Source organism: Schistocerca nitens, chromosome 1 (genome assembly GCF_023898315.1).
Source record: "Schistocerca nitens isolate TAMUIC-IGC-003100 chromosome 1, iqSchNite1.1, whole genome shotgun sequence".
NCBI classification, from domain to species: Eukaryota; Metazoa; Arthropoda; class Insecta; order Orthoptera; family Acrididae; genus Schistocerca; species Schistocerca nitens.
The window spans coordinates 766,800,842-766,819,128 of NC_064614.1; the positions used below are offsets into that span (position 1 = coordinate 766,800,842).

At 41.5% G+C, this 18,287-nt stretch overlaps 1 protein-coding gene across 1 annotated transcript in view; it reads right to left on the reverse strand.

Annotated features, from left to right (window-relative positions):
* Positions 1-216: 216 nt before the first annotated feature.
* The window catches only part of LOC126200663 (odorant receptor Or1-like), a 47,181-nt gene continuing 29,110 nt past the window's right edge, over positions 217-18,287 (reverse strand). Inside the window, exons 6-8 of the mRNA XM_049936730.1 lie at positions 11,556-11,669; positions 2,231-2,386; positions 217-276 (exon numbers count right to left, since the gene is read on the reverse strand). Coding sequence (XP_049792687.1) covers positions 217-276; positions 2,231-2,386; positions 11,556-11,669 — 330 coding nt within the window. The remainder of the gene's footprint in view (positions 277-2,230; positions 2,387-11,555; positions 11,670-18,287) is intronic.

Here is an 18,287-nt window from a genome sequence, read left to right on the forward strand (position 1 = left end):
AATCTTAATTGAAAGGAGGGTGTACAATACCTTAAAATAGTCTTTTCTTGAACACTTATACTGACTGGCACTGATATTTTTCATTAGCATGCACAAAATATACAATTTAACTTTTTCTATAGGTTTTCCCATAAAAATTCGTGTGCTGCAGTGTATGCTACAGTGAAGCAATTTTTAAAGCTTAAATACTTATGAAATAGATGTATTGCCGAGGTTTTACTCAGTGTTGCGTACTTGGAAAAGCATGTTGAGCAGGACGTATGTTCCGTTGAGTACCTGTCGGAAGAACAAACCTCAGTTAGAATAGGATATATATAGATACATAATAAAAGTCGTGAGAGGTGGCTTTAGGATTACTTGTAAAACCTTCAATTCAGTTCATTAATGATTTAAAGTCCTTACTTTTTTATACAATATTATGACCTGCTTCTCGTGTACCAACATTAATTTTCAATCTCTTTCTAATTATTTCAGTGCTAATTTTATCATTTTTACTACCTTGTTAGTGTGTAAGGTTATACGCTCCAAGGCTTCTACGAATTATCAGACCACATTCATTATGGTCCTAGGCCATCCCTTCTTTCTATGTGGTTTGCTAGCTGCTACTTATTTAACTATAGAAGAAATCCTTGTACCAAACACCTTTCTTGATGAAAGATTCTCTCGTGTAATGATCTCTGTAATAGATACGTATGCGTAAGTCGAATGTGATTCGAACACAAACTTGCTAGCTTCAAATTTTCAACTATTTAGCTCTCTAATAGTGGCACTTTCTGTATCAGTTGTACAAACAACGTGTGGATGGATTCATGTCTCTCCCACTTGTCACCACTTATTTAACGAATGGAGTGAATGTCAGAGTGACACTACGTCCATGAGCCCGCTGTCGATTTGCCTTGAAGCCGGCGAACAATCGATCACATACAGAGAGACCAGAGGACTTTTCCGTTGAATCCAACGGCTGTAGGATGTTTCAGTTATTTAATTACATATGTGCATCCTTTGTTTCGTTTCCAGTTCTGTTTGTGTGTACCAAATGAGAATATTTCTGTATAGGGCAAAATATCTATATGAGACAGCAATTAAAATTTAACTGTATTTTAAACTAAAAATTAAAGTATCATAAGAAATATGTCTTTATATTACGTCTTTGCCCACATATTGTATAACACAAAAATGAAAAGAATGACATAGGAAAGCCTGAATATGGAACATGGGAACGTACGGTCGCTGAAGAAAATCAGAAGTCGCGCTCACATCTGCTGGGTAACATCCTAGAACATGACGTGGGCAATGAAATGTGCCGTTGCTTGGGAATTTCCTTAAGGATATAAACATAGATTTCATGTAAAATTTTCAGCGGCTACGGACAAAGTGATCAAGAGCTGGAAATACGTTGGAGAATCGGATAAACAGTACTAGGGTCATGTAAGTTGAATAAGAACTAATTATCGAATTAAGGAAGAACAGACCTGACTTATTAAGCCACATACTCAGTAATGTTATTTAGCGTAGAAGGAGTCAGAATACACAATAAAATGACTTACAGACAAGGACAGTTCTCCTTAATGGAAGTGCTGTTTCAGTATCAGTACTGCAACAGAGTTGAGGAAGGTGTTTCTGAAACAATACCTCTGTTCTACGAGCAGATATACATAGCAGTGAAACCAGGTCTAAGAAGCAACCAGAGAGGAATAACTAGAAGCGTTTGATATGTGATGGAGCCATAGAAGAATGTTAAGATATAAAATGACAAAGTTCGAATTGAAGAGCTAATGGAATGAATAGGAGAGGTAAAGAAACTCAGGGAAATACTAAGCAGAAAAATAATGATGATGACAGGTTTCTTAGGCACCGATTTCAAAAAAATCGAGTGTGTTTATAACTGATGAGGTGACAGCCCTCATCTACCTGGAATTTTGCGTCACACTACTCTCTCCGCAGGGCAATTAGCTGTCAGGTCCGTTTGCTCACTTCTGTGGATTCTATCGCCCCCTTATGCCACGTACCTAGCATAGCGATTAACGAGGAGGCAATATAGTATACCATTTCGGGATTCCTTAGCATATAGGCCACAAAACTATCCCTATCATAAAATCGACAGTTATGTAGCACTTGTGCTATTTCATACAGGAATAGTTAACTTATCACTGCAGAGATCAACTGAGATAAAAAGATTGAGATTAGGATATGTACGAGTATATTCACGATTCATGAGCTGCTTGCTAACCTGGAGCAACATCTGCTTGGACAGCTGGCACGTCTTTCCGACTGTGATCTCGACCGGCCTTCCCACCATCATCATGAAGATGAGCAGGCTGCGTTTGAAGTGAGAATCGCAGTTGATCCAACCACAGCTGAAGGCCGAATGAGACAGCTTCTCACTCTGCAACATTTTAGGTGTCATTAACGGTGACGAGCACGGCAAAACTATTTATAATCTTTCTCTCGGTGATCTAGCACCTCTGCTTCAAATTCGATAATGATAGTTCTTATATTTACTCAAAGCTTTGTGTACACGTGTGTCCTCTGGGTAACAAATTTAAGGGAATGCCCATGTAAGACTACTTCGACTAACCATCGTTAGTCCAAGTAATCTTACATGGGAATTCCCTTAAATTTGTTACCCACAGGACATTTTTTACGAACACTTATTAAGGTTTTATATTGACGTGATATCAAACTGAATCCACTCTTACACTTTTTCAACTAGACACTGTCCAGTATTGTTTTCTCGTTCAGTATTATTTACTTACGATAAGAGTTCCAACGGACTTTTGCGAGTTCTCGGTGTCTGTGAAGACTGCATCTTGTTATTTGGTAGTGAATAACGTCCGACACCAAATGGTTTTAAACAGAGACATGTAGTACAGCCCGAAAGATCTGCCTGTGATTAAACTAACACTTTATTAGGGACATCATAATAAGAGAAAGTAAATACACTCCTGGAAATGGAAAAAAGAACACATTGACACCGGTGTGTCAGACCCACCATACTTGCTCCGGACACTGCGAGAGGGCTGTACAAGCAATGATCACACGCACGGCACAGCGGACACACCAGGAACCGCGGTGTTGGCCGTCGAATGGCGCTAGCTGCGCAGCATTTGTGCACCGCCGCCGTCAGTGTCAGCCGGTTTGCCGTGGCATACGGAGCTCCATCGCAGTCTTTAACACTGGTAGCATGCCGCGACAGCGTGGACGTGAACCGTATGTGCAGTTGACGGACTTTGAGCGACGGCGTATAGTGGGCATGCGGGAGGCCGGGTGGACGTACCGCCGAATTGCTCAACATGTGGGGCGTGAGGTCTCCACAGTACATCGATGTTGTCGTCAGTGGTCGGCGGAAGGTGCACGTGCCCGTCGACCTGGGACCGGACCGCAGCGACGCACGGATGCACGCCGAGACCGTAGGATCCTACGCAGTGCCGTAGGGGACCGCACCGCCACTTCCCAGCAAATTAGGGACACTGTTGCTCCTGGGGTATCGGCGAGGACCATTCGCAACCGTCTCCATGAAGCTGGGCTACGGTCCCGCACACCGTTAGGCCGTCTTCCGCTCACGCCCCAACATCGTGCAGCCCGCCTCCAGTGGTGTCGCGACAGGCGTGATGGAGGGACGAATGGAGACGTGTCGTCTTCAGCGATGAGAGTCGCTTCTGCCTTGGTGCCAATGATGGTCGTATGCGTGTTTGGCGCCGTGCAGGTGAGCGCCACAATCAGGACTGCATACGACCGAGGCACACAGGGCCAACACCCGGCATCATGGTGTGGGGAGCGATCTCCTACACTGGCCGTACACCACTGGTGATCGTCGAGGGGACACTGAATAGTGCACGGTACATCCAAACCGTCATCGAACCCATCGTTCTACCATTCCTAGGCCGGCAAGGGAACTTGCTGTTCCAACAGGACAATGCACGTCCGCATGTATCCCGTGCCACCCAACGTGCTCTAGAAGGTGTAAGTCAACTACCCTGGCCAGCAAGATCTCCGGATCTGTCCCCCATTGAGCATGTTTGGGACTGGATGAAGCGTCGTCTCACGCGGTCTGCACGTCCAGCACGAACGCTGGTCCAACTGAGGCGCCAGGTGGAAATGGCATGGCAAGCCGTTCCACAGGACTACATCCAGCATCTCTACGATCGTCTCCATGGGAGAGTAGCAGCCTGCATTGCTGCGAAAGGTGGATATACACTGTACTAGTGCCGACATTGTGCATGCTCTGTTGCCTGTGTCTATGTGCCTGTGGTTCTGTCAGTGTGATCATGTGATGTATCTGACCCCACGAATGTTTCAATAAAGTTTCCCCTTCCTGGGACAATGAATTCACGGTGTTCTTATTTCAATTTCCAGGAGTGTATTTAATTTGGAACACCATCATGGGAACACTAATCAAAGTGTAAGCTGCAAACGCAGCCAAAAGGTCACGATGACGTTCTCGGTTATAACTGTATGCACATTTCTGTTCATAAGTTTACGTTGAGCTGAGAGTCATTGGTCGTCTGTAATAAGTCACATAGCTAAAGGAAAGTGGTTCGTACTACGGCAAAAAGCGATCTGTCAGGAGGAAACTATAAATGACGAGATGCTACTAGTTACACCACTGACGTGATAATAATTGAGAAAATAATAACCGCACGAACGTCCATAGTAAAGTTTCAGATTAGAAATCACATATTAATGGTAATGTTGCCGATACAGCATTGGGAACAGAAGGTAACTGAACCTTCAGTGAAATCTGAAACTGTGATCAAAAGTATCCGGACACCCCCAAAAACATACATTTTTCATATTAGGTGCAATGTGCTGCCAACTACTGCCAGGTACTCCATATCAGCGATCTCAGTACTCATTTTACATCGTGAGAGAACAAAATATCCACACTCCTAAACATCCCTAGGTCCACTGTTTCCGATGTGATGGTGAAGTGGAAACGTGAAAGGACACGTACAGCCGGCCGGTGTGGCCGAGCGGTTCTAGGTGCTTCAGTCTGTAACCGCGCAACCGCTACGGTCGCAGGTTCGAATCCTGCCTCGGGCATGGATGTGTGTGATGTCCTTAGGTTAGTTAGGTTTAAGTAGTTCTAAGTTCTAGGGGACTGATGACCTCAGATGTTAAGTCCCATAGTGCTCAGAGCCGTTTGAACCATTTGACACGTACAGCACAAAATAGTACAGGCCGACCTCGTCTGTTGACTGACACAGACCGTCGACAGTTGATGAGGGTTGCTATGTGCAATAGGTAGACATGTATCCAGGCCATCACACAGGAATTCCAAACTGCATCAGGATAGACTGCAAGTACCATGACAGTTAGGCGGTAGGTCAGAAAACTTGCATTTCATGGTCGAGTAGCTGCTCATAAGCCACACATGACGCCGGTAAATGCCAATTGGTGTACGGAGCGTAAACACTGTACGATTGAACAGTGGTAAAACGTTGTGTCGAGTAAGGAACCACGGTACACAATGTGGCGTTCTGATGGCAGGGTGTGAGTATGGCAAATCCCCGGTGAACGTCATCTACCAGCGTGTGTAGTGCCAGCAGAAAGATTCGGAGACAGTGTTGTTACGGTGTGGTCGTGTTTTTCGTTGTTTTGCGTGGCACTATTACAACGATGTTTTAAACACCTTCCTGTTTGCCACTGCTGAAGAGCAATACGGGGATGGCGATTGCATATTTCAATACGATCCAGCACTTGTTCATAACGCACGGCCTGTGGCGGAGTGGCTACACGGCAATAACATCCCTCTAATAGACTGATCTGCACAGAGTCCTGACCTGAATCCGATAGAACACCTTTGGGTTCTTTTGGAACGCAGACTTCATGCCAGGCCTCGCCGACCAACATCTATACCTCTGCTCAGTGCAGCACTCCGTGATGAATGGGCAGCCACTCCCTAAGAACCTTCCAGCACCTGATTGAACGTAAGACTGCAAGAGTGGAAGCTGTCATTAAGGCTGAGGGTGCGCGAACACCATACTGAATTCCAGCCTTACCAATGGAGGCTGCCACGAACTTGTAAGTAATTTTCAGCCAACTCTCCGGATACTTTTAATCACCCCCTTTCCAGGGATACGGTGAATAGCGTCTGTTCTGGAATCCAGCGGGTAGTTTGTTGGTGCGGCTGCACCATGCTCTTCTTGATCTCAGCAATCAAGTCGTAAACATGTGACCTTCGTAGAAGAGCACCATAAAACAATTTTCAGCTTGAATAAGGATGATGGAACAAAAGGAAAGAAATCCACTACCCCAGGCATCAGTCTCTAGACTGATTTTTATGGTCATCGGTTTATGGACCTTTCATAAAGAAAATTGATTTTGTGAATCACCTATAATATCCCAAAGAACTGTATAATGAATAAGTGAAAGATGTCGCAGCATGCGCACGCTTCGATCTCACGTCTGCAAGCCACTGTCTCTATTAAAGATGTTATCACTGATTTTTTATTTCGATGACTTCTATAATTTAGGCACAAAACGTCATCCCAAATTGTACTGAATGCTGTCTCAGAAAATTGTTTTGAACAATTATTTCATGATCCCTATCGAAGCGAAAATGTTTGCGAAAGCATACTTGACCTCTTAACAACTAATAATCCTGGACAAATAGGGAGCATCATGACGAATACAGAGATTAGCGACCAGAATTCAGTTTCTGCTAGGCTGAATACCGTAACACCACAACCATCAAAAACAAACGCAAAGTGCATCTATTTAAAAATGCTGATAAAAATTCTCTTAATGCGTTTTGAAGAGACAGTGTCCACTCCTTCCGATCTGACCACGTAAGCGTAGAAGAGATGTGAAATGATTTCAGTGAGATATATCGATGGCAATTGAGAAATATATACCACATAAATTAATAAGTGATGGTACTGATCCCCCATGGTACACAAATCGGGTCAGATCGCAACGACAAAAGCATGCCAAATTTAAAAGAACGCAAAATCTCCAAGATTGGCAAAGATTTGCAGAAGTTCGAAATATTGCGAGTACTTCAATGCCAGATGCACTTAATAATTTCCACGACGAAACTATTTCTCGAAATCTGGTAGAAAACACACCGTTGGGAGGCTTGCGGAGTATAAATGTAGATGTAGATGTTTTTCTGGTCACACACAAAGCACACCAGTGGCAAGACACAATCAATACCTTCTCACTGCGCGATGACAACGGTGAAGCGACCGATGACAGTGCCACTCAAGCAGAGTTGTTAAACACGGTTTTCCGAAATTCCTTCACCAAAGAAGAAGAAGTAAATATTCCTGAATTCCAATTAAGAACAAAAAAAAAAAAGGTGAAACATAGAAGCAGATATCCTCGGTGTAGCAATGCCGCTTAAATCACTTAATAAAGGCACGTCCTCCCTTCCAGATGTATACCAGTCAGGCTCCTCTCAGAGTATGCTGATACAATCGCTCAAGTCACACTAATACCCAAAAAGGGAAATAGGAGTAATCCGCTGAACTACAGGCCCAAATCACTAAAGTCGATTTACAATAGGGTTTTGGAAAGTATACTGTATTCGAACATTATGAATTGCCTCGTAGAAAACGATTTATTGACACATAGTCAAAACTAATTCAAAAAACATCGTTCTTGTGAAACACAATTAGCTGTTTATACTAATGAAGTATTGAGTTCTACCGACAGGGGATCTCAAATAGATTCCATATTTTTAGATATCCAGAAGGCTTTCGACAGCGTTCCTCACAAGCGTCTTCTAACCAACCTGCGTACCTATGGAATATCACCTGAGTTGTGCAACTGGATTTGTGATTTCCTGTCAGAATGGTCAGAGTTCGTAGTAATATACTGAAAGTCATCTAGTAAAACAGAAGTAATATCCAGCGTTCCACAAGGATGTGTTATAGGCCCTCTATTGTTCCTGATCTATATTAACGACATAGGAGACAATCTGAGTAGTCCTATTCGATTGTTTGCAGATGATGCTGTCATTTACCACTTTGGAAAGTCATCAAATGACCTAAACCAATTGCAAAATGATTTAGGTAAGATATCTGTGTGGTGCGAAAAGTGGCAATTGACCGTGAATAATGAAAAACGTGAAGTTATTCACATGATCACCAAAAGAAATCCGCTAAATTTCGATTGCGCGATAAGTCACACAAATTTGAAGGTTGAAAATTCAACTAAATACTTATGGATTATAATTACAAATAACCTAAACTGGCACGATCAGATAGATAATGTTGTGGGTAGAGCAAATCAAAGACTGCGATTCATTGACAGTTCACTTAGAAGGTGCAACAGATCTACTAAAGAAACTGTTTGCACCACACTTGTGCGGCCTGTTCTGGAGTATTGGTGGGCGGTGTGGGATCCGCATCAGGTGGGACTGACGGATGACATCGAAAAAGTTCAAACAAAGGCGGTTCGTTTTATATTATCGCGAAATAGGGGAGATTGTGCCACAGACATGATACGTGAATTGGAGTGGCAATCACTAAAACAAAGGTGTTTTTCGTAGCGACGGGATCTTCTCATGAAATTTCAATCACCAGTTTATTTCTCCGATTGCAGAAACATTCTGTTGCCACCCACGTACATAGGGAGAAATGATCATCACGATGAAATAAGAGAAATCAGGGCTCGCCCTGAAAAACTTAAGTGCTCGTTTTTCCGGTGTGCTGTTCGAGAGTGAAACTGTAGACAGCTTCGAGGTAGTTCATTGAACACTCTGCCATGCACTTTATTGTGAATAGCGGAGTAATCACGTAGATGTAGATGTTCACAGTCCCAGAAGCCTTTAGGACTAGTCACGCAAGAGATTTCGTCAATTTTGATCGGTTCACGTTTCTCCAGAGCAAGCCGGCGTTCTGGAGTACTGTGGGCCATAAAACCTCTAATTTTTTTCCTGCATCATTCTAAAGTGCGTACTGCTTGTCTGACGTGAGAGTGACGACACTCGAAAGGCATCTTGTAGGTTCAGCTCTTCTGACACCTGTCACATGTATAACTGATCGGATTATTGTCATAGCCTTGAACATCGATTTTATTTTGTGTTTTCGAGATGAAATGTAACAATATTATGAAATGGATAGCTGCTACTCACTATACAGCTGAGATGCCGACTCGCAGATAGGCAGAACAAATAAACGGTCACACAATAAGCTTTCAGCCAACAAGAACTTTGTCAAAAGTAGACACGTACACACGCAAACGCAACTCACAAACACGTGACCACAGTCCCTAGCAGCTGTAGGCAGACTGTGAACAGCAGTACATGATGGGAGGGGTAAGGAAGAGGCTGGGGTGGGAAGGGGAGTGATAGTGAGGTAAGAGAGGGGGATTGTCAAGTAATGATGCTGGGGCCTACAGGGACGGGGCGGAGAGAAGACAGCGCAGCTAGGTGCTGTCGGCGGGTTAGACAGTGTGTGGGGCTGTTTGGGGGGGGGGGGGGGCGTTAGCAGAAAAGGAGAGAGGTACAAGACTGGCTGTGTCGGTGGGACAGAGGGCTGTGTAATGCTGGAATGGGAAAATCGAATGTGATAGATGGGTAAGGACAATGACTAACGAAGTTTGAAGGCAGGAGGGTTACAGGAACGTAGGATATACTGCAGGGGGAGTTCCCATCTGCGCAATTCTGGACAGCTTTTTAGAATTTGTGCTGGTGGGAACTCTCCCTTCTCCTTGTCGTTAGTATTCTGTGATTCTTGCTTGAAATAATTTCATTTATTTGATGAAAATTATAGGCGTTGTTGCTAAAGACTTTGTACGACTATGTGTATCATGGCTCATGGGGCAGGTTGTCGTCGTCTGATATCTTCCTTGCAGGATGTACCGATGTTTGCAATTATGTGCGATTCATGATGGATGATGGCGTGCAAGTAGAGATCGGCGTGGGTACATGTACTGTACACGCTGATAATGTGCGTTTTGAACTATGAACCATGAGTAGGGCAAGCTATTTAGTGACGTAGCTCGAAGGGCGGCATGAAAGTGATTATAATTAACACGGAACCTATTAATCAAGACAAATCACAGATTTGTAGTGGTCAACATGTATTATGGGAGCAGATCAAAATCAACCGATGCCTAATTCCATGCTTACGTATCTAAATAGTAGCTTGAATTCACTATTCTTAACGAATTGAATCACTGATTGTCCTACTAATTATAAAATAGCCTGCTATTCAAATTTAATGATGCTTGGAACAAATCTGGTTACGTTTGTGGGTGCGGCTCAAAGAGGTGCACAATTGAGGCGGTCCTGTATATCTTTTGCTACGTTGTGAGATTTAGAGGGCGGGCAGTGACCTGCACCAAGAGACTCATCGTTTGAGGTGTATTATATATGTGATTTGTGAATTAAATTTACGTGGTATCCGAAAATTATGCGTATGCGAGAGGTGAGAGAGAATGCGCAGCTTATAATGCTTCATAAACTGCGAGAAATTGGCGCGTGTGGCCATTCCAACGCTCTGTCTGTATGTGAGAGCTGTAACTGACGTGCGGTATAATACCTCACAAAGAGCTAGTCTGGGTGATACAAAACGTCGTGTAGGTTTCGGACTCTTGAACTTTCGACAACTTTGCGCAGTTTGGTAGTCATTCTGATTTGGAATACTCTCGATGTTGTGGAGCTTGATCATCTATTTCATTCCATTCCATGGCTGCAGGTATTACACTTACTTAGCAGACTTTCATTAAGTTCTCTTTTCCTTGCGCTGCATTGGGACATTGTGGCTAAATGCGTATCGCGTGAACTGAAGGAAGAATACATGAAAATTCAATTTAGAGTTTCCCTTCATTCAAAGAATCTTTTTTTTTTATATTTATTTCGCAAACTGTCTCCGAACTGTAACCTAGTATGTAACAAACACAGTACGTCTTTGTGTAAGACTGCGCGATCCGTCCCGCAGACGTATTATACTAGTCAGATTTAGTCAGACAGGTTCACACATTTTCCCAGTACTTTGTGAGTCTGGTAGAAGTTTCCTGTCTCAGAAAAAATGGTTCAAATGGCTCTGAGCACTATGGGACTCAACTGCTGAGGTCATTAGTCCCCTAGAACTTAGAACTAGTTAAACCTAACTAACCTAAGGACATCACAAACATCCATGCCCGAGGCAGGATTCGAACCTGCGACCGTAGCGGTCCTGCGGTTCCAGACTGCAGCGCCTTTAACCGCACGGCCACTTCGGCCGGCTCCTGTCTCAGAGATTTACTCTTAGTTAACCAACCAGCTGAGAAGCTTATAACCTTAGCGTTAACATTACCCATTCCTACAATGCCTATGATGTGCTTCCCGTTTTCTCTGTGACATCGACAAACATAAAATCGTGTTTCAGCTACAACCTTTGAATTACCATGAAATTACACCTTCTACATGACTGCAATCTGAGAGACCATAGAAACAATGCAAATAAAAGAAAATAGGAAATGAAATGTACGATCGCGATGTTCACGTGTGACAGCAGTTAGGTATTATCTTCTACGAAATTATCCATTTTGACAAAACAGTTGTGTCCAATTCCTACCGGATCTCCAACGAGTTCAGCAGTGTCCTCTGTATTAATACTTACCTGGTCAGTTGTGATTTGGCCGAAAATGCAGTACATCCCTGTCTGGAACAGGACGGGGGGTATCGTCAAGAACGCCTTCATCGCCTTCGTCAGATTTCCGTCTCTCTGCAGCAACTATACATAGCAGAATACTCGTATTTAACTGTCGACTGCCTGAGAGATCAGCTTGGCCAAGTTTCTAAAACACTATTTCTAATGTACAGTAGTGAATAGATGTATTTATGCAGTTACATGCATATGCACTCACAAATGCGCGCGCACACACACACACACAAACACACACACACACACACCCATGAGCGTTCGCAAACGCATTTCGTCGTACAAAACATCAGAGTAACGAGGATATGTGAGAAGTGACATAAAATTACCTCCACGTAGACTGGTATAAGCATGAGTACAACAACTAGGCGAAAGCCCAAAATAATTAACGTTCAAGTGATGTGTCTAACATTATACACGGCTTAGCAAATAATAGTGGCGACTCTACCACACGAACGTTTTCTCCCTAAAGGAAATTTAGATAAACTCAGTACAGCACTCAGATTCTCAAATCGTACTGCGAATAGTTACTGCCATCAAACAGAAGAGGATAGACCATCAGTGATACGTGAAACAACATAAAGCAACTCATAAAACTGAAGTCAGAGCTTTCCTTGGAGTTCATACACTACAATTGTATCTTATTTAGGGATTTTCTTTATAATTATGAAAACGTTCATTCTGGCAAACGTAATGAATTGAGGCGCTGAGAAACATATGGGCCTAAAGCACACCGTCTTTGATTTTGAGATTTTAGCACTTGTGAATGCCCCTTAATTCCGTTGATTCAACTGTAAAGCAGGTGTATCTCTAACTATAAGCCAACACTGAAGGGTAAGTTGAGGAGAGTTGGACCACTGGGTGGGACGGACTAGTGAAGTGTTTCACAAATGCGCTGCTAGAGAGCAGCTTCCACTACTTGTGGCCACTGAGATCTATATCTGCAGATCGAAGTCGAGGTGGTCCATCTCTGCAAGAGGATCAGGAGAGAGGGACCAGTGTTGCGTGGGAGAGATGGACCACATGTTTTAATGTAGGAGAGATGGAGCACTATTAATTTAGCTCAAGGCATGTACAGTAATACCACCGAAGATGGCCGCGGCTCCAGACTATGCTTATTTGTCGTAAGGTACCTCTGTGCCAACAAATGGGAGAGCAGAATCTCAAACAAAAGCCAATCAACCACTTCAAAACTCATCAAAAACATCTAGTGATCCAAAACACATCAAAAGAGCATAGATATCTGCACAAGTTAAATTTCTTCAGTGACACAACTTCGGACCCTACTCTTACTAAACATAAAACCTCCAAGAACAGCACTTCAAAACTGATTGCTCCTAAGCCAACAGAGAAAAAAAATGAAGAAATATCTACTGTTTCTTCTGTTGATAAAACCATTGATTCCAAGAGAAAGGCAGCAACTGTATCGAGACGGGTACTTTGCTGTAAATATTGAAACGGTAAATAAAAGAAGGATAATAAAAGACAGGAAAAGGACACATAAAGGTCACTAAAGGGAAATACTGGTGAAGAGAAGAAGTTAAAAAGGAAAAAAAAATTGCATCTTGCTCTTCAGATGCAGACGTTGCAGAAGATTAAAAAAATAACTTCGTCGAATGGGATGAAGATTGAAGTGCTGGCTGTTATAAACTCTATTACGAAATTAATAAAAATGGCGGTTGGATTCATTATGTTTCCTGTAGACGATGGTGACATGTATGTTGTTCAGCATTTGGTAATAAGTGTAACTACTGTAGTGAGAGAAATACTGCCTAATGTTAGAACAAAATCAACAACTCATTAGGAAACCCTGTATTCATTCAAGATTTATAATAAACTGATAATTCTGTCTCGGACAAAAAATTTAATGCTACAATTCTGTGTTCATTACAAAATATTCCAAATAAAAATATATAATTTTAATTGACTCGTTTCTTCTTCTGTAGTCATTTTTATATGGTCCGTCCCTTCCAGTACAATGGTCCATCTCACTTGCTCAGATACAAGTGAGGTGGTCCACCCATGTATATTTTCATTTGTCCATATATCTTGTATTTTAAGTGGCAATGCCTCAATAATATATAGTAGATAAGTTTATATGTCTCTCTATACGAACATGCTGCGAGAAATCAAAAAAGGTTGAAACACACATAATTTTTATGCTGGAGGGAGAAGTGGTCCAGCTCTCCCGGACTTACGCTACACATGAACATTCATGAAACGCTGTCACAACTATTTCTCGGATATTCATTAGCATATGGGCCCGAAGCACAAAGCTTAGTACTGTTGCTCTGCGTTGCTGAATTGTTATTTAGTGTCCACATCACGTGTGCAGTAGTAATACTTCGTAGTCGGAGGTATGTCGGCAGCTTTTTCTGAACCTCAGGTCACAGAATGTGCTCAACCAACATGATAATAATTGGGACCATGAAGTATTGCAATAGGTTATAATTGTGTGTGTAGTGCATTTCGTATCTGTTGTTAACATTCTGATTCCAGTTTCAGTTTAATTACAAACCTAACAACTGGCAAAACACGCTGTTGCTTAATATATGGAAATTTTTTGAATTAACTTTGACACCTGTAATCCTAAATATTAACCAATATTTCATAACATAATGTGGGCTCATTATTTTTTATAGTAAATATGGAATTTTGAGGACTGATTAAAGAAACAAGTCAGAACTATGGCAGTTTGTCCAAAAATTTCATTTTCACCACCTTTTATTTTTCTCGAAGCTTTATGCGAGTGCTTCGTACCCTTTTGGTTCTCAGTAACTGAATTATAGAATAACTGCTCCGTGAAGAAGATTCTACGTCTAACACTCTTCGAACTACCGAATGAAAAAAATCTGCGAGGATGACCATGACACAATGAAACACCTTTTGAATCCCCTCAATATAGTAGTCAAACCTTAATCAAACCTCAAATGGCAACAAGTCTCATAAAATCACTTAATGAAACCATTTTGAATACATAGAAGCAACTGTCTAAGCAATCATAAGTCTTTATCTTAGGTTTTCTCTGACATTACTGCTAAGAATTAGAAGATAAACAGTAAGAGGCAGTCAAATGAAAAAGATATAGGTGGAACAAAAGTAAGTTATTGTTTACTATTTCAAAAGTCGTCGCCATAGCTTTTAATACGTTTATTCCACTATGTGGCAAGTCGGCCAAAGCCTACATGGAAATGTGTTTGCGGTTGTCTACTGAACCATGACCGAACCCAGGCGTCCACCTCCTCGACCCGAGCAAGTCTATGGTCAAGAATATCTTTCTTCTGGGCTCCAAAAATACGAAAATTGTATGGAGAGAGATCGTAACTGAATGGAGGTTGTGTTAGAGCTTTCCAGTGAAACAGTCTTGGCTACATGTGGTTTGGTATTGTCCTGCAATAGAATGAAAGTCGAAAAAATTGTTTACACTATGCTGCAGAAGTTTCCCTGGAAAGCGCTTCAACATCCTCCGTATAGTGCCGAAATTTCCAAAGCGATTTACATACTTTTGGAAACTATGATAATGGCCTGTTAAATTTCAACATAATTTACCGAACATCACGTAAGATTTAAAAGAGGTTAAACACAGCAATACGCCAACGCTTTCGATTTTGTTTACACCAGCTTCTCTAGTTTGATCAGTAGGCTTTAACGAACAAGAAGTCGGTGCGCTGAACGTATGATACGCCAACGCTAATGTCGAGCACAAGCAGCTATTTTTTAGTGAGGTATGAGACCTAATCTCCACACTATAGATGGGATCTACCATGGCAGTACCATTTCTATGCTGACTAGTGATGTTACTCTAATACATTGACAAACACCGTTAGTGTCATTTAATCGAAATTATTGGAAAAACGAATGGCAAAGTACGACTTATTATTGCTCCCGAGTACAAGTTAGTGATACAAATGCAGACAAAAAGTTAGAAAACTTATCAAGAAATTTGCTGTTTGCTTCACTCCGAAGTCCGTTTTGATGCTGTTCTCTACGCTTCTCTATCCTGTGCAAGCTTCTTCTAGAATAACTACTGCAACCTATATCCATTTGAAATCGTTTACTCTATTCATCTCTTCGTGTTCATCTAAAATTTTTACCTCAAACATACCTTCAGTACCAAACTAATGATTACATTGTCATCTGTAAAAATAATACTTTTATTTCTTCTCTATAAACTTTAATTCACTCTCATAATTTTTCTTTTGTTTCCTCTTACTGCTTGCTCCACGTGCAGATGGAATTACGTCAGCGATAGGCTACAACCCTATCTTAATCCCAACTCAACTACTGTTACCTAGCATGACCATCCACTCTCCTAACTACCGCCTCGTTCCCATACAAGTTGTATGTTTTCCGAGGCTGTATTCTATCAATGTTGGACAAAGCTTCCTCTAAGCCTACAAATGCTATAAACTTAGGATTGGCTTTCCTCAAATTGTAGAGGCAATACTGACACGTGTATTCCTACATTTCCTCAGAGTCAGCCTCTACAACGTTTTCCATTCATCTGTAAACAAGTTGTCAGTATTTTGCACAAAAGGCTTAACAAACTGCCATGTTGTCAATACTAACATATCTCAGTATCTGATTTCCATAGTAATGCAATTGAAGTGCCTAGAAGCCAATGGGTTCAAGTGACATTTCTGTCAGAATGGAGTTAAGTGCAGAAATGAATAGTAAAAAGTCATTCTGTTGACTGGAAAAAAAGAGATCCAAGCTCACGTCTTGACAGGTGCTGCTACTCAGCGTGGAGACCCTAAATCAACTTGGGATAGTTGTTAGTCGTTTGGAGCGGTAGGGGTCCAAGTTGTCACTTGGATCCCTGAGCCACCAAAATGAAGGAGCAAATTGTTTTGTTGTTGTTAGGTAACGAGCATTAGTGCTACATATTATTAGCCGATGTCTGTTATTGAAACTTAACAGTTGTTTTTAAAAGTGAATTTTGGTGTTTACATTATAACTATGATGTCTCTTCGTTTTGAACCAGCTCATTGTTTTTTAAACTGAAAGAGAACTGTTTAAAACATCAAAAGTTAAAAGTTCATTGCAATATGAGTGATCAACATGTAGATTTATTTGAGTCAGGTTAGCAACCTTTCTAGATATTTGTTTATATGCTGACTAAAGAATATTTAAAAACTCTTCGGCTACTCTAGTTTTAATTTCTTAGATGCTGCTTAATTTTGGGACAGACATCATAGTAATGCAGATCCCAATTTTGTTCCCAGAAATGCAACTATAAGTGAAACCAATGAAAGTGGTACCTCAATATTGACGGGTTAATTTTGTTTTATAGGCCTTTGATGAAAAATTCATAACGATAACGTATTTTACTTTACAACGTATTTTGGCTCATTCATAGTCCTACTCTAACCTAATATAGCTCCTTGTCTAACTTAATCCAGACTTCTTACTCTAAACGAACCCACATTTATATCCTTCTATTTTCCTTTTCATCTGGAATACCAGAAGCTGAAGTGGCTAGCGGGATTATCGAGGATCTACCAGACAATGCAATACCACCACCGACGCAACCTGGAAGAAAACGAGTTCGGAGAGCGAAATTCTGGAATCGAGAATAATTCAAGAAGTTACGAAACTCTGGCAAGGCTTATCGTGACCGCAAATCGAAATATCATGCATTTAAGGAGGTCCGTGAGTGCAACCACGACTGCCCTTTTAAGTACAATAAAAATATTCCACAAGAGTATAGGCAAGTCATATTTGAGGCGTATTGGAACCTAGCTGATTGGGAACTGCAAACGGCCTACATACACAGTGCTGAAGAACTGAATCCTATCAAAAGGCAAAAACAATTAGCTGTAAGTAGAAAAGGCAAGTCAGTTACGTACAAGACTTTGCACAGCTTATTTTGAGAACCCGTGATGTATCGAACAAAAGAGTAAGAAATATCATTAAAAAAAAGAAAATCAGGTGTGGCTCTGCGAGACAAAAGAGGGAAAAAGGAACCTGCAAACAAAATTTCAACAGAAAGAGTGGCAGTTATTGCAGAACACTAAAGAAGCTTCCCTAAGTACTCGAATCACTACAGCAGAGCAAAAGCTGTCAAAAAATGTTCCTTATTCCAGAGTTAAACCTAAGAATTATGTACAACTTGTCATGCGAGGAAAGAGGAGTCGTGCCTGAAAAAGAAAGCTTCTATCGAAAAATTTTCAGCACAAAGTTTAATTTGGGTTTTCATAGGTTTCAGACAGATACCTGTGTCGCTTGCGACAAGCCCCAAATAAAAATGGCTCAGAAGAAGAAAAAAAGTTGACGATAAAACAGAAAGAATTACTCTTGAGAAAGGCTGAAGCTATAAAAGAATTAAAAGAAAAAAGCACAAAACACATGGCAAAATATACAGCATGAATCTGACTTTCAAAGAATGATGCCAACGCCTGCAGTTAGAAACTTAAAAGCTTATTATATGCGACAACTGCGGACATACAACTTAAATGTCCGTAATCTCAAAGAAGGTACCGGGAAAATGTACATGTGGCATGAGGGTCAAACCAACACGGGGTGTCAGGAAATAATGCGTAGCCTTCTAAAATACATTAAGACCCTCCATAGCTACATCAAACACATTGAGGCATTTGCTGACAACCGTGGGGGCCAGAACAAGAGCCACTTGACGTCAAAATTTTGGTTGTACATAGTAAGAAACAAAGGCATTGAGAAAGTCACCCA